The following is a 27,654-nucleotide window of genomic DNA, read 5'->3' as shown; positions in this document are numbered from 1 at the left end:
ATGAAGCTGGGCTCATTCAACGAAATTCGATTAGAAGAAGGAGTCCTCGAAGAAGAAGACGCTGACATCAGCATGTCGGTAAGTGAAGAGCTGCTCTTTATTTACGGCCCTAGATAGGAGTCATCGAAGCACAGTTATTCTAAACATGTTGCTTTCTTGTACTTATTGAGAGGCCTATTTTGCGAAGGCTAAGCACTGGACGAGAGGAACGACCGGCGCGTACTTTAGACTAGCGTTAATTCTTTGTTCATCTGGTGCTGCTCCTAATATTCTGATATTCTAAGTAGTTTTTCCCAATCGAATATAAGAACCTCAGGTCATGAGGCAGAGCAACCAACGTCAATTTGTCCTGGCTATTTAAGGGTCGGGCTCTCTGACTGCTTCGCTCTGGATGCTTTAATATGCTTCAGCGCTCCCTGGCTGCACCCTAATAGCGTTTATTCGATTCAACCAATCTGTAGGAAGCACACAATACCACTTTATAAGCTGTGATTCAAGGCAACCGACGGTACGACTTCAGTCACTCTGCTACCGGGCGGAGCGTCGCTTTAGCCGCTAGCCTTCTGCGAAGGAGTGCTTGATCTGAGTGGTGGTGAGAGTGGGTCCTGTACAGTCCGGTGCCGTGTGGACTATGAATACAAACAAGTCCATGATGTGAGGTTGAGTAATCTGTCTCAAGTGAAACCATGGTGCCGATTGGGCACGAGTTTATAACGTTCATAAGCGAGAGCTACCCGTTCACTCGTAATACTGATTACTCTTTTGGTTGAGATGATGACGAAGAGCAATTTCATTGTGTTGTGGTAATTTTTGTGATTGCTGCACTCTAGAACGTTGCTAAAGGGGAGAAAAGTTTTGTTGTGAAAGCAATCCTACGCGAGTCGCCGAGCCATTTCGCGGAGCTGAGGCAAGGCCATACCGCGTATGCGCGAGGAGCAGTGACGTCACACGGCGCACAGCTGGCGGCCGCCGCCAACGCTGCGCGGGTGACTCAGAGGTGCCGCCGTCGCGCTCGCCAGTTTCCAGTCAGACCAGAAAAAATTGCCTGCGGTTTAGCTCTGGTTAGCCCAAGTAAAATTAGTTAACAATGGTGCGGGCGGTCTTCCGGCAATTCTTCGGCGCGTTGCCTTCGCCTGGTAGCATTGAGGCGTTCCTGAGCAGCCAGGTGTTGATATTCATCGGTGACCTATGACGCGGAACCACTCTGCGAGATAGAACGTTGTCGTCGAGCTGCATCCTTAGCACGACGCTTTGCAAGACGTTGTTCACGCTTTTCTGGCCTCTCTTGGGCACGTTGTCGGTTTCTCGCTTCTTCCTGTCGCTGCCACTTCTCCATAGAGGACTGCATAGCAAAGCATTCACGCCAAGGCAAGCGCGCATTTACAGACGCTTTGCAGCGCGGGAGCATGGGCGCCGCCATATTTGGTCGCGTTACCATACCGCCACGCTGCCAGGGAGTCTACAGAACGCCATCGCCAGTTCGGCTCCGCAGCCGAGCGTGCTAATGGCTACGCTCTTTCCTGCCAACGCATACGTAGTTCTCGTCTTGGACGCTGGAGAGTGTTGTGTTTGCAGAAAGGCGTCGAATCAGACGGATGCCTCCCAAACGCCCTCCAGTGTCCGTAGCATCTAAGATTCCCAAGCACTTGTGTAGTTAATTAACATCTTAACCACACATCGGTGACACAAGCAGCAACACAGCGCTGAAGGCTTTCGCATCACCGCACTTTAGTTAAACGAAGCGCCCCCCTGAATTTGATTAGTCGGGGCGCTTGCTTTCGTTGAATATTAGCCGTAGCTTGATGTGTTGCGGTTGCTCTACTTGTTCGTTTGCTGCTTTTTAATTGTTTGCAGAACAGAAACAGTGGCCTGAGGTCTTAATGCCTCACGAGCGGCAGCTACAGGCCTCTAGGCCTCTGAGCCAGTCCTGGCATTAGGCTAGCTGCAGTTAAGAGCTCGTCGCATCACCGTAATTTCCACACCTTTTTTGGCATTTTAGGCGCGTAACTTGGGATCTTGGGCGTAAAAATGATTCAGCTGTAACTCTGTGTCAGCTGATAGGAGGCCTGATCCAACGTAAGCTTATGTTATACATGAGTTGAAATGTGCAAGTTAGACCGAATGAGTGAGTGCATATTAAAAATGAGTCTAAATAAGTCAGCCGAGATAAGTCGTCAGTCGAAAAGTCAGCCCAGATGAGTCGTGAGTGCAGATGAGTGAGTTCATTTGAGCCGTGAGTTGAAATAAGTGAGTCAGCCTAGGTGAGTCGTGAGTCTGAGTGAAACGTGAGTCGCTATGAGTGGTTGGCCTGGGCTGACTGGTGAGTGAATTGTGAGCCTGAATGAGTATGAGTTGATGAGATCAAATGAGCCCATAGGATGACCAAAATTTTATGAGTGAGGCTGAGTGAGCGCTCCTGGTTTCGCTGAGGTGTGTGGAGCACCTTGTATATGATCCCGCAGGGAGCAGAGTTTCGCGACTGTTTTCCCAACGCCGTTCGTAACATTATTCGCGCAGCTGCAATGAGATGATCCCATTAACTTAGTTTGTTTCATTTCGGCTTGGCTCATACCCAAAGTATGAGCAGGACGGGGACAGCCGCTCCCTTCTTGATTACAGTCTGCTTCGTTATACGCCCGAGGGGCTATTGTAAAGCCCCGACCGGCAGGAGGATGAGTCCTGCCGCTACCATCTTGAGCGCAGTTTGCTTTGTTTTCCGACTGAGGGGGTGTTGTGAAGCCCCCACCGGGATGAGGAGGGGTACCTCCCAACTGCCTTCTCGTGGGGCTCCTGCTACAGGAGAAGTGGCTTTGCCGCAGAGCTTGGAACAAAATGGCGATTCTTCGTGCAACTCTTCCCCCTGGGGGAGCATATATAGTAACACTGCGCTCCAGTGGCGCCACCTCGCCATTGCAACTTGACTATATGACAGGGGTATTTGTCCCACAGTGGACGTAGCTATGCGGCAGCTGATGGTGCTGATGATAAGTAGCTTTTGTTGCGAAAGCAACATTACTGGAGCCCAGCTCGTCTCGTCGCGTGTGCTCATGGCGGTACGGCTACCAAACGACTTGGAGTCACCGTTGCCTAGCAACCGCTTCAGCTGCGCTCCAACAGATGGCATCGCGCAGCTGCCACCTGCTCGAGAGGTTGCTTGGGAAGAACAACATGGGTCGCAATATTCCGACCGGTGGCTGGGATAGAAACAGTCACCTGCCAGTGCAGTGGCGCATCGCTTAACCGCTGCGCCACTGCGCTGATAGTGGCATATGAGGACTCGCCCCATATATGAATCTTGAGTAGGAATTACCCATACAGCATGCATGGGCATTAATCCACTAAAGAAATCATGCCACACCCCAAAGGCGGAGTTTAAGCGCCCTCTCCAATTGAAGAACGAACACCTGCTTTCGCAAGACTACTCGGTTTTAATACGTTAAGCCCCTATCAATTTTAAAGCGTTTGACAGCTCATCAATTTCCACATCAGAGGCAATGCCTTCAGAGATCTCATTGACATACCGAGGTAGCAGGGCGCAAAAAATAGTGCCGCGGCAGTTTGCAGACTCTTACAAGTTTCCCGAAAGTGTTTAATAGGTCCCCAAGATTGACAGACGGTTAAAGGAAAGTCAAGGCTAAATTGTCATAGTAACTGTTCGCGCATATGACCACACAAAGATTATCTAGGTCCATAAGGTAAAACGTTTATTTCACAAAGTGAAAGAGCATGTACTCGTGTTTGGGGATTGATAGGAAACAGCTAAAGTTACCTTCGACTGAATTTATTAAAAAATGCAGCAGCCCGGAGCTTTTGGAAACATGGTTGTTTGAAAAGGACCGTAAATAAAAAATGTACGGATGCCCAGCGCTACTTCTCCAATCTTTAAGGGTCTTCCTAATGGGATACAGACAGCACATTATTTAGAAGTTTGATATCTGTTTGTGCGTGTGTGCGTGTGCGTGCGTGCGCGTGCGTGTGTGCGTGCGTGCGTGCGTGTGTGTGTGTGTCTGTGTGTCTGTGCGTGTGTGCGTGTGTGCGTGTGTGCGTGCGTGCGTGCGCGCGTGCGCGCGCGCGCGCGTGTGTGTGTGTGTGTGTGTGTGTGTGTGTGTGTGTGTGTGTGTGTGTGTGTGTGTGTGTGTGTGTGTGTGTGTGTGTGTGTGTGTGTGTGTGTGTGTGTGTGTGTGTGTGTGTGTGTGTGTGTGTGTGTTGCAAGAATAGAACGTGATTGACTAACACAAACTTTATGGCGAAGTCCAGTATTCGCTGACAGGCCTGAAAAGCGGGAGATGTTTGACTGGATATGTCGCCCATAAAAGCCAGCATAAAGTCATTTCCTGCAGGAAGTGCCGCGCTTTATATGAGATGGGAAATCCCACATGTTTCTTTAAGCGTTCCAGATCTTTGCACGGATGACATCGAGGTAGCGGCGGTTCTACTGCGACTGAATATGAGTATAGATGGTGACTTCTACAGTGGGTTATGTTCTGCTGTGAGCGAACGTGTGCATAGATTGTGACTGCGGGAGTGGAATATGTACTATTATAATTGACTGCGCGCATAGCGGGGAAAATCTGACCGGTTTTAGGACATTATTAGCGTATAAGTGACGCTACAGTGGAGCAATTGCAGGCAGAATAAGCAAGGCTAATCCCACCTGTAGCATACAACTCAACTCAACAACTTAACCCAATGAAGAAAAATTGTTTAACCGATCGAAACTTCCATTTAGATAAAAATGTTTCCTTCAGGGAGGCGTAGATTTCGCTATATACCATGTGTGTCAGGGAAGGTGATCACTAATTTTTAAAAGCAGGGTTTTTGAGGTAGAGTGAAGCTTTTCGCGGCCTAGTTATACCATATTTGGCAGACGTTAAAAAGCAGGCGAATAATGTTAACCACTGAAGTGTTTAACTAAACTCTAATAGTTAACTTTTAAACTATTGCCTGTGGGCACCTTAATGCAATTAGATTAGCGATGTGAAGCCGACCGTTAGTAATAGCCATATCAGTTTTTAGAGCTTCGAAAGCGCGATTACCTTCGGCTCTGTGGCTCGAAAAAAGTTGTCTATTCGACTAGTTACGGGCGCTGGAAGGTCCGCTTTGCCTGAATACTTTTCGAAAACCAATGTATTTTGTCACCATGGAAACGCCAAACGTCAAACAGCTTGGCTAGACAGTGTTTAGAGCAAGAAAGAGGGCCACAGCAATGAAGCACGCTGAAAACTCTGGGATATAAGCAGTGTTTTTTTTTCTTTCTATACGCACTCGTTCGTCGGTTGTAATTCACTTTATTGTCGCCTCCTTTCCATGTCTCTCACAACACACGCGATTTTACACTCGGCACTTACGAGCAGGTATGCGTTTCATACCGGGCATAAGTGAGCTGATCCGAGACGCTTCTGAGCTCACATGTGCGCATGTGAGTAGAGTTTGAGTGATGTATGCTACATATAAGTCTATACGAAACACATATTTGACAGGTGAAAAACTGTATGCGTACATATGAATCTATATGAACTTCTGCCGTACGCATGCACTTAAGAACTCGTACCCATAGCTGATGGATGAGCACGAGACACTTGCAGCATATATGAACTCTCATGCAGCACCTATGACTTCATACAAGACTGTTTGTGACACGTATGAATTCGTATGGAGCTTGTACGTGTTCACACGAGGCATAGTTTTGATCCATAAAAGTCTTATTTAGCAGTAATGAATGCATATGAGGCACATGTCAATTCATATAACAGATATACATTTTTGAAAGCGCTAGTTACTACCGCCGCCTTGAACGCGTTTCTAATAGAGCCGACAGCACTTTACATTAAACGTTTTATGTGTTTGCTAGACATGGGCCTTGTGACTATCAGCAATGCTGTACTCCAAGCTGCGTTTCTCATAACACTAGTGAAGAATCTGGATTCATTTTAGCGCAATTGTTACTACTGTGCGGAATTTTAAACCCGGTGAAGGAGTGTCACACGGTTTCGGCTTTTGATGAACCTGGCCTCAATTATGACCCTCACTTTCTCATTGGCGCTCGACGGCCCACACTAGTTTCTGATTTTGGCAAGCCTACTCTAAGCTCAAAGATTCAATTTTGAGTTAAAGGCAAAACGTTGATTTTCATGTTCTTAGACCTAGTATTTCGGTTAGTGTTACAGATATCTGGCTGTTCTGTAATCAACTGTTGCTTTCTTTCGCATTTCAGGAGGGTATCAACTTCGCTTCTACGCTTCTAATATTTGGAATCCATACAAACAATGCGAAATTGATCAAATAGAATCTGTACAACGAAAGGCTGTAAGATTTATTTTCCGCCGCTACGACTTTCATTTTTCACCCTCATCTGCGATGTCTTCTCTAAACTAAAGCCCGCTCGCATCCCGAAAAACTGAGTCCTTAAAACTTCTTCACTCAATAGTCCATTCTGCTAATTGCCATTCAGAAGGTAAGCATATCTCGTTTTCAAAACCATCTACAACGAGGAGCCATCACGTTCTTCATATCCAAACTTTTTTTGCCCGCACTAACATTTTCAAACACAGTTTTTTTCCGCATACTGTGGAGAGTTGGAATTCTTTGCATAGCAACATTCTTGCATTCTCAATTTCTGATTTTGCGTCTGCAATTGGGTCGTAGCATTGTATGGTGTTGTTTTCAGCGTTTATATTTGTAATGCTTCTCATGTACCCTTGTATGCGTGGAATTGTTGACATTTTATGTGCCCACTCCTGCTATAGCCCCTACAATGGGGCTGCAGTATTTTCTGATAAATATTAACAAAATTTTGGCCTGTCATGCAATTTTATCAAACCATAATTACGCCATCCCAAATTAAAGGTTTCAATTATTTCCTTGAGTTCAAGTCTATAAATCGCTTGCCTTTTAGACACCTTTGCTGAATAAGCGAAAGTTTAAAATATGTGCCCTCCCTTTGGGTCACTCAAAACTGGCTCAAATTTTCTGTCCGCCTGTTTGTCTTCTTCGATCTGCTCCGCAGTGGCATCTTATAGCGGCTAGGAGAGACGCCGTAGGTCTCCAATGGGTGCGATTACCCATTGTCGTGTTATGGCTGCTTCTCTTTTCTCTCGTTCCTTTGAGAGCCAATCGAGCACGCATCCCTTCGCGTCCGCAGGTGGTTCCGATGGACCATTCCCTCCAGCAAGGCTTGACACGCCGCAGAAAGCGCGAGCCTTCTCCTTCAGCCGCAGATGCGAAGAAGCCCAAGATCTCGGCACAGCCCAGTGATGGGAGCGCCAGTCCTGCCAAAAACGACCGTCTCGTGCAGATCGGCAACGCATTCTCCAAGTAAGCTGTCCGAGGTTGCAGCCGCTGGATTCACTCGTTAACGAGCCAGGCAGGATTGCGCTTCTCATTAACCGGCTGAAGACTACGAACGAAAGCACTGCGAGCGTGTGCGGCACTGCATTCTTTGGAAGCGTGCCACGGCCCTACTTACAACAGCGAAACGGATCACCATGCAACTTAAGGCGTTGTTCACCCCACGAAGTTCTACCTAATGACCCGCTTTTTCTCTAAAGCTGTTAACGTAAAAAACTTTAGGTTGTCTTGTGCACTACAATTCACGGCTCACCTAAAAGCTGTGTACGAGCGTTCGGGTATTGCATCGCGCTCACTACAACCTGCAAAGCTTAAGACGGGGCCGCAGATAACTTAACGATGCTGCGGGAAACATATGTATCTAGCTGGGAATTAAAAGAGTACGTCCCCAACCACTGTTTGAGGACATCTGCTTGCGTCTGGCGTGGTCGCCAAGACCACAGAGAGAAATGGTTTTCTTCATCCAATGCAAGAATAAAACAAATTTTTCACTCCCGTAAACGTTCGAGGAACGCAATACTTTCTATTTTTTAAAGGGGGCCTGCACAAAAACGAATTATAAAACTTATGCTACATAACCTAATAATCAGTGTCATTGTTACTGAAGAAAGATTTTTAACAAGCCACAACGAAGCAGTGAAGTGAGGATTTTTTTGCGCGCTGAAAGCCCTCGCGGATGCCCCATCTTCCGACCCATAAGAAAGGTCACAGCGAGAGCGCTGCAAAGAAAGCTTATTTATAATACTTCATCCTGTAATCGCAGGTTTTCGTTTTCGTCGGGCTGAAAACACCTAGGTAGTTTTCATGATTAAATTGTGCACCAATGCACTCGAAAGAACAGGAAAAGAAGCGTTTACTCGCAACTGACTTTTTTTCGAAAAAGTGTGAGTTATAAGTTATTTTTCGAATTTGACCAATAAAGTCTAGAAAAACAATGCTGCTGCCACAGAAAGATTGGCTGCGCTGCGCTCGGGTGGATGCCAATAAGTAATTACTCCCTTATTACAAATCTACTCCACCTTGGGGGATTCCCCTAAAACATTTGACCAACAAAGTTCCCACTTCGAGTTATTGATCAATTCGCTCTCGTCCTACCATAAGCTTGCCGTCCTGGTTAGCTCAATTGGTAGAGCGACTGCTCCGGTGTAGCGGTGGTCCTGGGTTCAAACCCCGGACCAGGACGAATTTTTCTTTAACTACGAAGTTTCTGAGAAAGCTGTATAGCTTTCCTTTGTAGCCGTATGGCTGCGCTCGGGTGGATGCCAATGAGTAATTACTCCCTTATTACAAAACAAACAAAAACACTGTATCGACATGTTGCATGCTTAAAAAAGCTGTTTGTATTTCCCGGATAAATAGGTCGTTTTTTTATCACTCAGTCTAACAGAAGATTCACTTATGCAAACGTCTGTGTTACCCCGTGTATGGGAGCCTTCTAAATATTACTTGTTAGCTTATAAGGGAAGGGGAATGAGAGGCTCGTTATAAATATGACAGAAGCCAACAGCCACAGAAACGAAGGGACAGAGGGGATTTTTAATTAATTAATTTATTTTTTGGTGTTGATCAATTTAGAATATTACTGAATATGCTATCGATTAAAGGTAATTGATTAGAACAGCAGAAGAAAAAACAACCACATGCCGCCGGTGGGATACGAACCCACGACCTCCGAATTCGGAGGTCGTGGGTTAAAAATCCCCACTGTCCCTTGGTTTCTGTGGCTGTTGGCTTCTGTCATTGTTAGCTTATAGTTTTGTAAGCCCAGGAAGACGGTGTCAGAAATCCGAAGTTTGTTTACTTTCACTCCAGAATGATTGCATGACCAATCATTGGGCGAGAAACAGTGCTCACTTTACCTAACATCTGCACTTTGTGCCGTGTGGCCGATTTAAGCCGCGATGCATGTAGAGGAACCTTGCATACGACTCCTACATTAAGCGTACAAAGCAGCTCTGATGTTTGATTTGGCATGTCTTTATACCTTTTCAGCAGTGTTTGACTTTTCATTCTCTTCCATTTGCCTGCACACGCCACGAAGTTTCTTCGGAGCTGAAAAACCATGGTAGCATTGCATTTGCAACAACATTTTTTGAAGCATGCACTATGCCATAACTATGTCTCTACTACTACTTGCGATTTCTTTCTTTTGATTTCTTCCTTTTGATCATCCATCCGAGAAGTTTATGGCATACTACAGAAATCAAGGGAGAAGCGTAATCGCTGGATTTCAACCGAGCAACCTGACCGCTCTCGATTTCATTCTGTCATGACATCACGTGGTGTTTTCGGCTCCGAGAGAACTCGTGGCATGCGCAATGGTTTGGAAGTAAAAGCGAATAAAAAACTTCAAGGACGATGGAGAGGGGGATACCAGATCAATCATGGGAACCGCTTTGTAGGATTAAATGTTGCAGTCGCGTACAAGACACCTATCCTCAGCGGCTTATCTATTTCCATACCGCACCCATTGACCTTTGTTACTCCCGCTAACAATGTATAAAGACGCCAAATTCAAGTTTTCCGGCAATTTTTTAACATATATGCAATCTCTCTAAAATATTTCTGATTAAACGTCAATTTCGATAGTTCAAAACTTGGAATAATCCACAGCACTGCCCTTTCTTCCATCGTGGGAAAAGAGATATATTAGCCAGAACGGACGACGCATAAATTCTATGCTAAGTGACCCCAAGAATTCTCGTTCCACTGATTCCTTAAAGAGTTTTTCCTACTACTGGAACAAAGATAAATGCACGCCCCAGTTTTCTAGCACCGTCTTCTTTGGCAAACGTAGAAATCAATGAACACGTGAAATCGTAGAATCCTTCCATATCCACAGCAACACAGGCCTATCCTAAGTGACCCTTCTAAAGCGCTGAGTGAAATATAGATCACTGTTTATACAGCAGATTTATTTAACTTTCCTTTTTGCAAGGACCATGGAGAGGTTAAGAATGTTTTGTTTTTTGTCAGCCTTGCGTGTGATGAGTAGCACTTTTGTCTTACTTTTTTGTTGTTGAGACTGTAAACAAGAGCATATAAGTAACGCCTCTTGGAATAAAATTCGAGCTGCTAGTCAATGGTCATTTTACATGTTCTTGTTCTGTCTGTGCTGCGCCTGTTGTCGCTATTAAACTACGAATCCGTAACAACTTGTCCATTCGTAGTCTGACTATGTACCTTTAGTGGTCTGCTTCTCCCAACCGATCGCCCAATGCTCCCTAATCTCCTCTGACGCTTCTCATCCCGCTGCGGAAGTTTCATTCCTGGATGTCACACACATTCTGTATTTGGCACGTGCTTAACACCATACCATCCAAAATAAAAACCTACGACGCACATTTCGAAGGACCGGATAGTTATAGTTCCTAACATGAATTGATTTGCAGCCGTTACACTACCGGCCGTCGTCTACCTTCCCAGCCAGTGAGAGCACTCAATTGAAAGCCAGCATGACGGGGGATGGTAGGCCTGCCCCTCGGGGTAATTACTCGGCAGAGCCCTCCCCGAATAACATTTAACAGATAACATGAATATTCTTCTATTTGAAGACCAAGAAAATGACCTCATTTGATGTAGTGACGTATAAAAATTACAGAGGGGACTTCAGGCTATCGCGTGCTGTGAAGGCGAAAGCATTAACTTTTAATTTTTACTATTTCCTTCCTTGCTAATGACCCTACTACTCATTAGAATGCAGTCGTAAGGCAACGCATATACAAGGTTCGCCTTTATACACAAGCAAGGAACGCGGTTTTCCGGCCTATCAATAGTGTGTTCGCCTCGCATTGTGAACGCCATTTGTTCAACCCCCTGCACCTTCAAAACTTTTTTCTTTGCTGGTGACATCGGTGTGTGTTTTGTGGACCACCTTTCTTGGACGCCGACAACGACGCCGGGTTCCGGTCCTAATGGGCCGTATAACATTTTCGCCATAATGACAGCGCTGCGCTTTACACTGTCTAACTATCCCTATTTATGAAGCAGTGGCTTCCTTTGGCAAAAATGTGGATTAAAGGCGCGCGTTTCTCTTCCATCACTCCCCATCGTGCAGGCTGGACGGCCTCGTGGAGGAGTTCTGGGATGTACGGTCGCCCACGGAGCAGATCTTGTGGTCTTCCATATGGCTTGTCGTCATCCTGCTGTGCGTCATTTCGACATACCTCGGCTACGTCGTCTTGATGCACAACAAAGGTCAGCGACTTCAAATGAAACCTAGTTTGAGAGTTTTTATTAATGCGTTATATTAAGTTACAGTAAGTTCGGAATTAAAGAAGTATTCCCTAAAAGTTTCCAACAGACTTCCTCTCGGCGTGCTGCTTTCTCGGTGGCCGCGTGTCCGTTGATGCGACAAGCAGAATAGAAACCGGAACTAGTAGGAAAATGTTCACCTTTATTAGAACAATAGCGCAAACGCCGGAGCACAGAAGTCAATTACTACTCCACGTCTTATGTGTCCTTTCTTGTCTCCCTCGTCCCGTCTTTGCGCTAACTTCTTCACAATTTTATTGATGAAATCAGCTTTCCTTGATGGGCAAGGTACGAACAAAAACTGTGTTGCGGTGGAATAAACTACAACACAAGTAGCATCACTTTAGGAAGTTAACGACGTCACGTGGTGGACGGAGCGTTCTTCAAACCCTAATCTGAGTCTCTTTTCCCGATAGACTTGAAAACTGGTGCACTTTGGCACGCTATTCCTTTGAACTCTTCGCGAAATTTTTTCGTGTATTTCTTAGTGCGCGCACTTGCAAAACGTTCAAGAAATGAATAATGATACATTGAAACCCACTAGAACCGCAACAGCCAGGCATGAAAACACATTCTAGCACATCGCTTCACTTCTCACTTTTAAATGAATGGGCTATGCATGCCTAATATTCTTGATATTCATTTCGTGCCAGGAAGGTTACGTCACTAGAAGTCCTGCTTTCAATACGATTTTACTTCACAGCTGTTTCTGTACTAATGCGCACAACAAACAGTGCACACTGCTGACCACTGAGATTTTGTTAGCCATTCAAGCTATTTCAATACTGAAGATTTTCACCTGACAAATAATATTTAACTGGACAGATACACAAACGTTACAGATGCGAAAAACACCGCTTTCGTTTGTTGAAGAAATAACACAAAGTATTCTTTACGGGGGTTGTGTCATGGCTGACCAACTGTTTTAATCTTGAATCGCGTGCCGCATTGAATTTACCACCTCTTGAAAGCACCATGCCAATTTTCGCTAACCCGAACTGGTGTCATTGTCTTCTTCATACAAGTTGTTAATAAATGCATTATGGGCTATGAAGTAAAACTATTTGCATGTTTTTCTCCGTGAAATTCTTTATGTTTTGCTTCTTGGTCTTTGTTGATGTTTGCTGAGCAACTAATTGCGCGGCTTGCGGATTTGTAAAATTACAGAATTAAGAACTTTCTCTTTGCATTGAAGCCAGTAACAGAACGTTTCCTTGATATCGAATTATGACCGTATAAAATGCCTGAGAGGGTCTGCGCAGTTCAATTCTGAAACAGCCTGTGGTCGCGGTGCCGGTCAGTCATATTGGCGCTATTTTCTTGCATATAAGCCTATTTTTTTATTTAAGGCGGAACATTTACACGCCGCCCGTGGGTTCCGAAGCCACAAGGTCATTGTTTTTTTTTATTGGTTTATTTTTGGTTTGCAATGCATACGTAAACAAAGGACGAGCAGGCAAAATGCGTGAAACAACACCTAAGGCCTGCCCTCCTCCTCAGATTCCAACGGCGAACTGCGATTATTTTTTCTTTTGCTATCTGCCCCTCCGCGGTGACTCAGTGGTTACGGCACTCAGCTGCTGACCCGAAAGACGCGGGTTCGATCCCGGCCGCAGCGGCCGCATTTCGATGGAGGCGAAATTCTAGAGGCCCGTGTACTGTGCGATGTCAGCGCACGTTAAAGAAATCCAGGTGGTCGAAATTTCCGGAGCCCTTCACTACGGCGTTCCTCAGAGCCTGAGTCGCTTTGGAAAGTTAAACTCCAATAAACCAATAAAGCAATCTTATGCTATGTATTCATAACTGCAGTTTTGTTTCAGCTGTCAAACAATTACACTACAGTTATCCTATTAAGCCTTAAAATAAGAAAATAAGAGAAAGCATTCCCCTATGCTACTTGGCTTCGGTGACTGTTCGCTTCATTCATTGATGTGATAACGAGCCCCTCATTTCCCTTTCTTTGCTTGCTAAAATTAAGGAGTTCCATATACAATAAAATTTTTCCAGGATCAAACTGCCAGCTGCGGTGAACGTCAGTTCATATAAAAATTACCCTAATTAGGCAACTAAAAATCGAAAGTACCTAAAATCGAAAGCAACGTTCAAGTTCCCAAATTTGGTGGTTGGTACAAATCCCCGCTAACCACCAGAGTTTAAGTGTCTCCTGAGCTCAGATTTGATCGGTGCGGAAAGAAGCGCCCGATATCCTATCTCCAGAGAGCTTTAAGGAATCGCTCTTTCTTCGTTTCTCGAACTGATAAGGCATCATCTTGTCCACGGCTTCGAACTCTCCACTTACAGTAGCCGCCAGACTCCTCATTAATGTGATAATTAGTGTTTGTTGCTATATACTTAGCTACAGTAATTTTTAGAGTAACTAACATCTCTAAGATGTCAGCGCAGTGGCGTCGCCAGCTTCACCCCCATGTCTTGAACATATCAATACTCTTCACGCCCATTTAATACTGATGAGTGACGAGCACTGAATATTTTCTGTTTATAGAAACCTAAGCTTAGAGCAGTTCTGTAACATGCAAAAGAATGAAAGTCGTTTGCACAGTAGAGAACCAATTTGCCAGGGGCATGATAAAGCATAGGAAAAATCATAGGTGCTTTTCTCGCAATGGCGTTTGGTTTCCTCCTTTCACTTCCTTGCGAGGTGCCCGTAACGCTTCGTTCTGTACTGAAACCAAAATGCTAAAAAAAGACACGGTCGCTCTTCTCTCTTCAGCATTGCACGTGAGACACGAAAGTCCTGAGTACGACTACTGCGAGAAGCCATCATGTCTGACGTACGGTAAGCACTTTACTAAACAATTCCACAGAGTTCGCATTGCCACTTTGCACAAGACCGTTCAATTAACGCTGCTTCACAGTCCCCTGTATGCGTCAGCGTCCGCCATTTCTCTCTCTGTCGGAAGGTGCGCAAAAAGAGCTCGCACTCTTGGCTGGCTGGGATTCATGCTGCTGTTAAAAAGGAGTAGAGCGTTGAGCTTGGTAAACATAACTTATATCTGTTGACGATTGAGCAGAAAAGATTAGCGAGATGACGAGCTCGTTATGACATTCATTTAAAGAGAGCCGACATTCACCTAAAGCACAGGAAATCATAGGAGAGAAATCATAGGGGAATGTGTTTTCCCATGCAATTTGTGGTGCTGATGAATTGAAAATTGGTACTTTAAGGAATTTTCCCACCCCCCACCGCCACTCTCGACTTCCTCGCCCCACCTCACTTCCCCCATATGCACCCGCCAGAAGCTGAACTCGTCAACTCACCTCCGCCCACCTTGAGCTTTGAGAAAAATTCTGTGACGTTGCGGATCCTCAGTTTACAGCGAACGCAGAGCAAACGGAAAGCATGAAATTAATCATCAAGGGTGAGTCCGACTTAGCTTTGTCGCCATAGATTTCATGACAGTGCTGTCAATTTTTTTTCTTAGCTGCGCACATGCCCAACATTTTTGGGTAAAAATTTTTAACATTAGAAAACTGTGACCCACTGGTATATAAATATTTTGTAGTGTTTCCATCACTCGTATCGAGGAGTTAAGACTGCCGCAGAAAACCAATGGATTAATGCTGTTGACGGAAGCAAGAACTTTAACAGCAAAAAAATTCAAGCCTGCCGTTGGGAGATCTGCGTATATATTTATTTTCATAGTGAAATCTTACAATATATAAAAAATTGCGGTCGTAAACTCTTTGCCGTTCAAAAATTATTTTGCCCAAAACTGTTGGGCATGGGAGACGTATAATTTTCGAAAGATCGTGTTTAAATGAGGCACAGACTGTTCCGCCTAGAAAAGGGGCACTTCTGCACGTGACATTCCCCGCATAAGTGAACAAGATTTAAGCCGGCTAATCTTTTGGGAGCAAAAGCAAAACAGCTAAGAAATAATGCAGTCGAAATAAAAAAAAGAAAAGGGGCCATGCCAGAAGGCCTGAGTTCTCTGAATTTGGAGAGCTGGCGAGTTATAACGGCACCATACTCAGCATCTATGGACAAGAGCATTTTTCCACGGTAAAGAGTTAATGAATGCAATTTTTTCATATACTGCAAGATTTCACAGTAAGACTCAATATACGCGCAGATCACCTGTCAGCGCGTTTAAATTTTTTTGCTATTAACATTTTTGCTGTCGTTAAAAACCTTCCCCATTGGTTTTCTATGGGAATCTTAACACCTCGATGCGAGCGATGGGAACACTTTAAAAGATTGATTGATTGATTGATTGATTGATTGATTGATTGATTGATTGATTGATTGATTGATTGATTGATTGATTGATTGATTGATTGATTGATTGATTGATTGATTGATTGATTGATTGATTGAAAACATCTTTATTTACTGAATATTCGTAGAACAGTGGGTGGTCCACCTAGTCCGGTAGTCTGGTTATTGCTGCTGCGCTCGCCCTCCACACCAGACAGTGCTGACTGTCAGGATCATCGCTGAGCAGAATAACCTTCCACCGGGGTTTGGAATGGGGTCAACTATGGGATTAAATTGCCATGCCCACACCAAATGGTAGAGGTTAGCTACCTCTCCACAGTGTGGGCACTGCGGATAGTATAGTGTAGAGTACCACTGGTGTAAATTAGCTGGCGTTGGGTATGTGTTGGTTTGTAGTCTCTTAAGGGTGTTGTCTTCTAACTTATTGAGGGATTTATGTAGTGTTGGCTACTTCTTCATGGCTGTTCTGTACGGCGCGAGATGGTCAGCATACACTGCTAAAGCTAATAGGTAGCAGCACCCTTCATTGTCCTCAGGGGTAGACGCCCGGTATAAAAGAGCTCGGGAATGCCTGTGAGGGGCTTCCTTTTTGTCCTGGTAGTTCCAGGTGACCGGGAAACTAGATGACTAAAGGTTAGCTGGGTGGATGCCTAGTGACCTATGAAAGATTTTGCTACGCATCAGAAGAATGGACCATTGCCTTATGTATTTCCATGACAGCACCTTATCTTATTCTGATATTCAAAATTTTTTTACAAGAATGCTGGACATGCTCCCAGTAAATGCTACTGAAAAGCTCTCGAATCGCATACGCTAAGCAATACGCTTTGTCTTGATTGCGTTTCCTAGAACGGGCACTACAGGGGTTGTCGGCACTGCCTGCACATGTTTTTCTGGTTACCGAAAAGAGGGAGCACTGGACAGCTTAAGCGTAGAGTTACTCTATAGGTTCCTAGAGTTGCGTGTTTTTCCCCTACGCCGCTCCCGCTTATATTGGCTAAGAGCGATCACAAGCTTCCTAGTATTGTGGAGAAGCCACCTCCTTTGCATCGTTTAGCACTAGGCCGTTGCTGACAGTCCATTCGTACACCTCCTGTTCTCGTGCTTTGCCGCATTTTATTTTGTTAGAGGGTACATGCTCACTGAAAAAAAGAACGATGTTTTCTTATCAATTACACGCAATTTTATCACAGGTGTTCTCTAGAAGAAAACGCTTGTGGTTTGTGGCGTTCATAACAGATGGCGCCACCCATCCAGATGGCGAGCAGTATTTTGTTCACAACTAATTCTGATAGTCCTTGGTGCAGCTAACGCATTGCTAGTAAGCTGTGTCATCCGATGCAAAAACGATCTCCTTAGAATAAAGCAAGTACGCCAGCCAGTATAAAGCGGATTGAGCCTGCACCAGCGTGGCCTGCACTAGCTCTATGCACTGCAGCAAGTCAGCCTCCTGCATGCAAGATGCAAGTGTTGCGGCTGCCTCTCATAACCTGGATGCTTGGGAGAGCAATATGTCGAACCTACGCGCCTATGCAGTAACCTTACTTAGGTTCACTAAATGTGACGAAGGGGGCTCCCACAGCTGAATGCTTTCTCAACGCCAGTTTCAAACGCATGGCCAAAACGGTAGTCCGAAAAAGTGAACAGTTATTCGCGCTCACGAGTCTTCTGAATAAGGCGGGGTTTAATTATTCGTGAAAATGCGACAGCTGCCCCGCGCCTAAGTGAAAGCTAACCCATATGGTACTGCTGCGCACTCAGGCCTTCCTGAATTTTGCGCGCGTTCTCGTCATACACCATTTCTTGGCCTTTCGTTACCAGCCTCAGAATACCTGGCAATGCTCAACTACAGCGTCGATCCGTGCGAAGACTTCCAGAGTTTCGCTTGCGGTGGTAGTTCAGTAGACACTTGGCACATGGATGTCAGCCGACGCCACTTCAGCGACAGGTGGCTGCAGAAGATCGACAGCGCCTCGAACGTCCTTCAAGGTGAAACAGATTCAAAATGATGTTTTATTGCTATTAAGAGCTCAATTTCAACCTCTGCTCTAGGAGCCGCATTTCATTCCAGGCAAAATGTCGAAACACTTTTGCTCATACTTTTTTTTTCATTTACGAACTACTGATGGAGATGAATGGGAATATTTTTGTTTATGAGGTTTTAACCTCCCAATGCATCTCAGGCTATCAGAGACGCTGTAGTGTAGGGCTCCGGGAGTTTCGACCACCTGAGCCACAAATCTTTTAACATGCGCTGACACTGCACAGTAAACAGGCCTCTACAATTTTGCCTCCATCGAAATTCAACCGCCGCGGCCGGCATCGAACCCGCACCTTTCTGGCGAGCACGCGAGCGCGATAACCACTGAGCCAACGCGGATGATTCTAAACCCGGTGTGCCCCAAAGCTACTTTTTCCGTTTCGAACGCAGAGGTGTTTTGGTGCGAAAGCACTGCTAGCTACATTCTCGGCGAAAGCTGTGGGATGAGCGAAGCCTCCTGGAGGGTCACGTGACTCAGTTGGAGCGGTAATGTTGTAACACCGTTGAAGGTTTGGGATGTGATTATGCACACCTTGATATGATATATGCCAAAGTATCGCATATCGACCACCTGAAATTTTACCTGCAGTCACCTTGGGCGAAATCGACGAAATTAGAAAGGTGGCTTCCCGAGAGCTAGTATGGCACGTTCCCGACGTGATCCATGCCGTAGTATGCCACGGACAACCCGAAATTTGACCTTGGGGTGACCTTGGCCGAAATCAATTGAAATTGAATGCTGGGTTCCTAACGGGTAGTGTGGCAGGTCCCCAAAGTTATTCATGCCCAAATATGGCACTGACAACCCGAAATATGACCTTGAAGTGACCTTGGCCGTTATCGACGAAAGCTGAATGGTGGGTTCTTGAGAGGTAGTATGGCACGTTCCCCGCGTGACCCATGCCCCAATATGGCATGGACCACCCAAAATTTGACACTGAAGTGACCTTAGCCGAATAGACGAAAATTGAGTTGGCTTCAACAACGTCGTGGCAGTAACGCGGCGCTGGAGCAACTGGCCGCCGGCGTTCATTGGCGTTGGCAACATTGTAGCCACTGTTGATGCTGAAGAAAGGAAACCCGCATAGCTGGCTGCCTGGGTCAGTGGACACTTCAATCACTCTTTGAGGTACCTGGCGCTGGTGCCAACCTCGAAAAATCTGTGCTTTCGCACAATATTTCGTCCTCATCAATGTTAAACCGCCAGCGATTTTTTACAATTTTTTTCTGGTTCCAAAAGTAGCTGCGCGGGAAAATGACGGCGGTACCATTATACAGTATTGTGGGTACTGCAGCTCTTCCACACGTTACGTGCTCTGTTTAATTCTTTCCGCACCACTACATATATTATCACCAACGCTTGCCTCAAAATCCTGCTTTCGTCGATTTTCAAACGCTCTCTTAAAAATGCTGCGGCTGGGAATATTTTCGCACCCCAGCTAAAAGGAAAATCTAATTTCAACACAAGTGTTTCTGAGAGCAAGGCTCCTGCTCGAAAGTAGTGTTCTAGTAAAGAGGAGGTCATTTATGTTCACTTATTCTGTACATGTAACTCAAAGAATCCCAGTCCATATTAACTGTTTTGGGCAAACATGAATGGGGCAAAGTTCTCATCTGTTACGGTACTTCATATCTCAACGAAAGGACAAAACAAGATTTTATGTTCAATGAAATAGAGTTGATTATGAAATTCAGCACTGTGTGATTATTTGGCCCAGCACTGTGCGACTAGTGCAATTCATTCTCACTCATAAAGAAAGCATGAATGTGCTTATGATCACATGGCATGGCTGCACTGAAAAATGCACTCATTGCTTTTCGCTGCTCACACTGCTCACATCATGCGCAATATATATGCATATTTCTTTCTCTTTAGGCATCTTCGAAAAGTTTGACAACAAAGACGGACAGCCGCCTGAACCCGACTATCAGTTTATGCGCGGCTTCTACAGTAAATGCAAAGAAGGTAAGTTCAGCTCATGAAAGATAAAATACCGCACTGCCAACAAACCTTTCTGATACCATGGTACAAAAACTGCGGAAAGAGAACAAACTGCTGCCAGAAAACCGCATGCTATAGCTTTTGTTCTCTTCTGTTGCATTTAAGGCGAATCCTCGTGATAGACTTGATTTCAACGGGGAAGTAGCTACCCGCTAACATCCGCTCAGCCCAGGCTTAGTACTGGGACTAGAGAGAAACGCCATCCATACAGCCTCCTCAGAAACTTCGTAGCGTGAGCAGTTTAAGCGCTCGTCTCCAAACCAGACCGAATTTTTCTTCAAATACGAAGCTTTTGAGACAGGTGTGCGGCATTATTTTGTAACTCTTTTGATGCGCACAGATGTAGACTAAGGATGTCTTCCTTACGGAGTTCTTGTTACAGCTCTCCAGTTGTCAGCTCGCAGCTGCAGCACAGAAAAATGCTGCACAGGAAGCGCGAAGTTCACGTCCCTGGTATTTACCTTGAAAACAAATGCAATGCGCTACCATCAAACGGAAGGATTAAAAAAATCACGGTGGTGATGACGTGAACGGCTGCATATTATCGCGTTTTCAGATTAAGTTAATTACGTAAAAATTCGAGGCCACACATAAGCTCCGCCTGATAATCTGTCGCGATAGCGCAATGGGTTAAAACCCATATATGCAGAAGGCCATTCTGTACTTTAAATTCATAGATCCCTGGAAGTCCCCATACCCCTGCTGGCGCAGTGGTGCAGTTGTTAAGCGATGCGTCATTGCCCTGCTACGAGGTGCTCCCAGCGGTGGGCCTTGTGCGGCCAAAGTAGCTCTTCCTGAGAGCTCTCATTAATTTAATTGCCACACGGTTCTGATCGCTTCACAAGGTCACGTGGCCAAGGTGTCCTACTTGCTTCCTAGGTTGCTCTGTGGGGAGCACCGGCAAGAGCCATACTCATTACTTTTCGCCCACAACGCCGGCTCCGGATTTTCTACGGAACGTGACCTTTAAAGCTATTGTTTAATACAGGCAGGCCGTCTGCCAAGCACCACGAGAACTTCAAAACTGACAGTCTTGATAGTTACAAATGGACTACTTGTTCATTCGAGCTGGAACAGAGGAGACAGTATTATAACGAACCCCCCCCCCCCCTCCCCCGTTGGGTCACGCCCATAAGCATTCCTAATAGCTGCAGTAGGGCAATTGAAAGCGGCATATCGCGCTTCGAAACTTTTTATCCTTTTACCGGGACAGTTTCGTTTTCGTCCATTCCAGAACTGTTGCACCCGAACGAGACTTCGGCGGTGGAGGGCATCCGCGCTGTGCTGCGGCGAGTTGGACTGGCTCGTTGGCCCATGCTGGAAGTAGACGAGCACCTGAACATTTTCGACGTGCTGCGCGAGTCATTCCTCCACCTGGGCTTCGCTGGGCTCTTTACGCTGCGAATCCGCAGGGACCTCATGTATGGGCAGAGGGGACACGACCGACCCTACACTTTCCACGTACGCGGCTATAACCTGGGTCGAAATGCATGCAGCGTTATTCGCTGCAACCGAAATGCAGAACTGCCCCCATGCGTTTCCCTGCCGCGTATCAAAGATGCCTTTGCATCTTCTCACTTGCGTCGCAGTTAAGACCTGGTCACAATCTTAGGGGCGCCGATTGTTGTGGGCTGCTCGGGCGATTCCATCCCTGATGAACTGCTCTGTCAAACTAAATCGACTTGTACACCAGCACGACTGCCACCACGCTACACATATTGGCGTAGTGCGACAGGTTTTCAGGCCAACGAGCCTCACTAAACTTATCGGCGAACAGTCGCCGAACTGGTCCTCGGCAGATCGGTGGGCAACCGAGAACTTCACCTTGACGAGGCAACGGGTAACGCAGCTGCGCTGCTCTCTGCCTTAACCGTACTGAAAATAAGCAAAACAAGTGGCTGCGTTTGATACGTTCACATCTAAATAGTCACCATTGATGATTATTCGCTATATGCTTACATTTCAGTCGACGCCGGCCCCCATCCACGCCGAGTAGGCTTAGCGTACCCGGAGGATTTGTTTCTAAAATTTCGACGATTGTGGACAGCAAATTAGCAGTTTTAGCGACTGAAAATGGTCATTGAGTGTTGTTTGTGGTACGTGCCACTTAAAAAAGATGATTGTTTTGTGTCCTCTGGAATTGGAACGTGAATTGACGACAATTTAAGACGCTGACACTAGATCAGGCCTTCGCGACGCTAGAGGTATGCTCGACATAGAGCCTCACAACACCCTTGCTATTCAATCGCTGGCATAAATGTTGCCTTGTTCATTCCACAGGTTGGTCCACCGGAGCTGTACCTGCCCAAAGAGTTCCTCGTTCTTAGTGAGCCCGACGGGACGCCAATATATGAGAAATACAACGAGAGAATGACAATGATAGCTCGGGCTTTCAGAAGACGCATAGAGCTGACCGGCATTGCTCGGGAAGTTATCATGTTGCAATATCACCTAAACAAGGTAAGATAAATGCTATTCTTTAGCTAGGGCTAGACGATGTTTCTAAAATAAAGGCGACGGGTGAATGGCGCTAATTTCTAGGTGTTGGAAAGTTTCCTTCCAGTTTTATGGCGTGATCGGGGATCTGTATATATAAAAGTATATATATACATATATATATATATATATATATATATATATATATATATATTAAAGCTTCGAACGAAGCCCTCGGACTGAACCCCGCACCACATGTGGTGGAGGTTCCGCGTAACGTACGGTTACGGAGTTCCAGGATGAGGACAGGGATCAGGAGCGACCTCCGGCAAATGTGATGCGGGGATAGCATCCGGAGGTCCCAGGGATTCCTTTCTGAAATGCTGAGCCCTAAGCTCCACATGGGTGATCTTATATATATGAACGTGGGTGGCGCTGATGAACACTCTCAAAGTTACAGGTCACTTGTAAACATAAATACCCCCGAAAGCAGAAGATTTGACAGCCGTCGCCGTAGCTCAGAGGTAGAGCACCGGACGCGTAATTCGCAGGTCGTGGGTTCGGATTCCACCGGCGGCAGTGGTTGTTTTTTCTTCTGCTTTTCTAATCAATTACCTTTAAGCGATAACCTATTCAGTAATATTCTAAATTGATCAACACCACAAAATAAATAAATAATTAAAAAAGAAAAATCCCCTGTGCCCTTGGTTTCTGTGGCTGTTGGCTTCTTTCATATTTATAACGAGCCCCTCATTCCCCTTCTCTTGTTTGCTTAATTGCTTAGCGAGGGCCTCGGTTCTGGCAGCCTTGACGCCATAGGAAGCACAAGAGGGTTCTCACGCAGCTTCCACCCTCTCCGTTCGATGACGTTCTATCACACCTGCGGTAACTCAGGACGTTCTACGTCCGCCGCTTATGAACGTGGGTGGCGCTGATGAACACTCTCAAAGTTAGGTCACTTGTAAACATAAATACCCCCGAAAGCAGAAGATTTGACAGCCGTCGCCGTAGCTCAGAGGTAGAGCACCCGACGCGTAATTCGGAGGTCGTGGGTTCGGATCCCACCGGCGGCAGTGGTTGTTTTTTCTTCTGCTTTTCTAATCAATTACCTTTAAGCGATAACCTATTCAGTAATATTCTAAATTGATCAACACCACAAAATAAATAAATAATTAAAAAATAAAAATCCCCTGTGCCCTTGGTTTCTGTGGCTGTTGGCTTCTTTCATATTTATAACGAGCCCCTCATTCCCCTTCTCTTGTTTGCTTAATTGCTTAGCGAGGGCCTCGGTTCTGGCAGCCTTGACGCCATAGGAAGCATAAGAGGGTTCTCACGCAGCTTCCACCCTCTCCGTTCGATGACGCTCTACGTCACACCTGCGGTAACTCAGGACGTTCTACGTCCGCCGCTTATGAACGTGGGTGGCGCTGATGAACACTCTCAAAGTTAGGTCACTTGTAAACATAAATACCCCCGAAAGCAGAAGATTTGACAGCCGTCGCCGTAGCTCAGAGGTAGAGCACCGGACGCGTAATTCGGAGGTCGTGGGTTCGGATCCCACCGGCGGCAGTGGTTGTTTTTTCTTCTGCTTTTCTAATCAATTACCTTTAAGCGATAACCTATTCAGTAATATTCTAAATTGATCAACACCACAAAATAAATAAATAATTAAAAAAGAAAAATCCCCTGTGCCCTTGGTTTCTGTGGCTGTTGGCTTCTTTCATATATATATATATATATATATATATATATATATATATATATATATATATATATATATAACCAAATGAGATTACCATTGTGCCAAGAGCCAATAAGTATTAGGGCATTATTCAACGCCTTGCATGAATCTTGCGTCGCCAGCACTAATAACCACTTCTCTTTTATCACTTTATTATCGAGAATTTTGCATAGCCAATGCTGGTTTTGCCATTGTCCACATTTATTCGTCAACAGATGTTTTTACTCAAGCCTTCTGTCGAAGATTATTACCTCGGAAGTTTGCCTCTGCAGAATCTATCTACTCGAGACACTTTGGTAAGTATGGTTGCATGATGTGAACCAATGTACTTAATTGTATTTAGCTCTGTGAACCTAGTAGCCGTTACAGGTAATGCTGCATAGAATACAATTGCAGCATAATTTGACGGTCTCACAATTTCTTCTCCGACATCACACCTGGAGCAGCAACATGATTTATGCATAATTTTGCGTCAAAAATTACTTAGTTTGTTGAAATTGGTTGCATTTAAATTAATAGTTACCCGTTATTAGTATTGCGATCCATCGAAAAGGCGAACCTGCACCAAAAACTCTCAAAATGGGTTATCGTCCCTTTCCAAATCCAAACTGCTTATCTAAGAACAAGTTACGCATGACCAAAAACTGTTTAATAGTGAAGTTATTATTTCTCCGAACCCTTTGTAAAAACAGGTATCAAAGATATTGGTCTACATTTTCTCGAATCACTTTTATCCCCGCATATATATATGATGGGTACCCTAGACCTGTTCATGACAGTAGGAAGTACACCTTTTTCTATAACAAGCTTTGTTTTATAACATAGGCGAGGAATGCATAGCCGTTGCGAAATTCGGTAGAATAATTAAACAGCTCTTCCTGGTCTCCTCACAGGGAGAAATTGCCTTCACAGCAACAGTCTAGGAAAACCTCTCCACTGTAGAACTCGGCGCGTCTCCACAAATTGTGCAAGATAGATCGTGTTACTTACTGATCGAAGAAATATGAATAAAGCAGCGACGGTCGTACGTAAAACAAAGCGGATTTTTTCTCCGGAAAAAAACTGCTCAAAGAGCCCTGCAACCGAAAGTTTTTCAAAACTTGAGATCAATGCATTACACTGTTCGTAGAAGCGCAAGTGCTCCTCGAATCCCTGGCCTAGCTATCGCACAATGGTGAACTGAATATTGGAATTCTGTCGTTTATTTTTGTACCCGAAGTACACACATTGGCGAGAATTCTCCAAAGGCGGCCAGGAGAGCAAGTAATTCTTCGCAAGCCAGCAAAACAATTGTTTTAAAGAAGCTAGGAAAGCTTCGCAACGAAAACTATAAAATCAAAAATATGCATGTAAGAGTCAGGGATCGTTACGCCTGTTACAGAACAAAATGATGCTGAAGTCTGGCACAAATCAGAAGCCGGAACACAGACAGTATGGGTGGTCTGAATACTCTTCTCATCGTGCCATTCGTATAAGCGCAGTTTTACCATAGGTTAAGAACAGCGTTAAAGCACTTCAATCGAGCCCAATGGGTTCTTTTCTCTCCACTGTTATGAACAAGCGTGCTTGCCATAGATCAGTGACAGGTCTGCATTATAGTGATCAACATCAATGGAGAGAAGGCTGGGGAAGAATTTGTCGTGCGCTCAGGCGGATGAATAGTCAGCAGCACCGTCAGTCACGCAGTGTAAACAAATTAAATCTCAAATTATAGAACTCCAGCCAGCGGCTCTGACGGCACCTCAATTAATATATACTTAATTTTTTTTGTGTCTTCTGTGCATTCATGTCCTTCTGTGTGTACCAGGTGATTTTTTAAAAAATATCTGCCGACTTTTTCTTAAAATACGACGGTGTGGTCTGTACTAGTGAATTGACCCGCACGGCGGACATCGCGTATGTGATAAGCTCCAGTGGAACACGATAAGTAACTAAAGTTAACTATTCAGCTTACACCACTTTTCAATCTTTGGGCGCATGTTTACGCTGTGAAATTGAAGGCCATCAAATTCAAAGGCCAGCCTTGTTTCCAAATTTTTCAATTCGCATCGTAGCTCGCAAATCCAAGTTTAAATACGCCTCTTAAACCTCGTTGAATTAGCTTTGTCCTTTTGCACGTCGATAAAATTACCTTGCTCAGACTTTTAATGCAGAAAATAGAGACTTTCATTGTCCATTTTATGTTATAGGAGAATTTAAAATGGTTTCGGAGATGATATCACGCACACCGATCGCATTTTGTAAATAGGCAACGTGGGAAATTGGATTCAACCATTTGAAAACCGTATTTTTCGAGCTAGATATTTCGATTCATAACGCCGACTCACAAAATTTTAAAACTTGACTTGGCTTCATTGTTGAAGTACTACATTCCAGCCAAAACAAAAAGATTTGGGTATTTATTCTCAGTTAACTAATTGCCCTTTGTACAAATTGCATGCATAGAGCAACCACTCCGCCGCATCTCTCTTGTTTCTTAAAATAATAAATTTTCTACATTTAACGAAATCCACACCGTATATGATTCAACCTGCTCATTGAATAAACAGTTGAAAGTACAAAATATGTGTATGCCGTATGGCGCACGACTTCCATTCTAGTTGATCAGTTTTCGAACATGTTATCACGCTTTTAGTTTGTCTTGAGTCCATACAATCATTCGAACTACAAATTCTGTGATAAACAGTTGTCAAAAGTCTCTTGTCTCTGCATAACAAATTTAGAGGAACATTTGCCTGCTAAGAGGACTCCAGGCTGCTTAGTATATTTGCTATTTCAGCCAGCGGTCAAAGTTATTCAAACCACATCTGTTTACTGCTTTCTTAAGCTGGTGCTATACCTGGCATCATCATTTTAAGCCCTTACAACAGCTATAACGAATCCCTAGTATCTTGCCCATGACATATCAATAGGTCGTCGGTCGCGACACACGGACCAATTGAAGTATAGTATGCTTGCGCTCGAAATGTGAAGGAAAACTCTCTCCGCATAATGAATCTGGAAACAAAGCGAAGCTGCCACTTCCGAAGTACCACAGACCAACATTTTCCGCACCGCTGATATGCATGGACCGTTAGTCTTGCTGCCACAAAGTGCGAACGCCGTGTGAGGTGTACCGCACTGACTTTTCTATTTATTTTTTTTTATTTCAGACCGACTGGCACAACGTTTTTTACAGCCTATACGGTCCCGTAGACTATGAGTCTATGAAAGACCTAGCAATAAACATTTGGAACATCTACTACCTTGAATACCTCAGCGGACTTTTCAGCGATCCATATATCAAGCAAGTAAATTAAGGGCACGAGACTACTTACGGTGTTAGTGCTTTGGGGGATTGGCGGAGAGAAATCTGCGGCCCGCAAAAAACTGGGAGAATAAGACCGTGTGCAGTGCGTATTGCAGTGCTTTCGTGCCCCGTCCTCGCTTCACTGTGTGCACACAGCCCTAAAATAAAATTTGCGGCGAAACTTAAGCTCCACCTTAAGGGTATGACGCACTAGTTTTAATGGGTCCCTTCAGCGTCCTAGGGCCCTCTTTGCGTATCACTTCTAGATTCCGTTTAAAAACCCATATATGCGGAATCAAGCATT

General features: G+C 45.0%; 1 protein-coding gene across 1 annotated transcript; it reads left to right on the top strand.

Moving 5' to 3' along the window:
- LOC149361934 (membrane metallo-endopeptidase-like 1) lies at positions 1–27,360 on the top strand. The gene is made up of 9 exons (XM_089568186.1): positions 1–78; positions 7,142–7,314; positions 11,405–11,544; positions 17,663–17,830; positions 19,759–19,848; positions 21,119–21,345; positions 22,165–22,344; positions 24,277–24,357; positions 27,214–27,360. Exons 1-9 carry the CDS (start codon positions 1–3, stop codon positions 27,358–27,360), a joined length of 1,284 nt encoding a protein of 427 aa, XP_089424312.1.
- Positions 27,361–27,654: the final 294 nt, after the last annotated feature.

This window comes from Amblyomma mixtum, chromosome 2, assembly GCF_055824585.1.
Source record: "Amblyomma mixtum isolate Tamu chromosome 2, ASM5582458v1, whole genome shotgun sequence".
Lineage (NCBI taxonomy): Eukaryota > Metazoa > Arthropoda > Arachnida > Ixodida > Ixodidae > Amblyomma > Amblyomma mixtum.
This window is presented reverse-complemented; position numbering and strand designations above follow the sequence as displayed.

Coding starts and splice junctions, on each gene's coding strand:
- LOC149361934 (XM_089568186.1), top strand. CDS start 1: ATGAAGCTGGGCTCATTCAACGAAATTCGATTAGAAGAAGGAGTCCTC. Junction 7,315..11,404: donor ATCGGCAACGCATTCTCCAA/GTAAGCTGTCCG, acceptor CCCATCGTGCAG/GCTGGACGGCCTCGTGGAGG. Junction 19,849..21,118: donor CTACAGTAAATGCAAAGAAG/GTAAGTTCAGCT, acceptor CGTCCATTCCAG/AACTGTTGCACCCGAACGAG.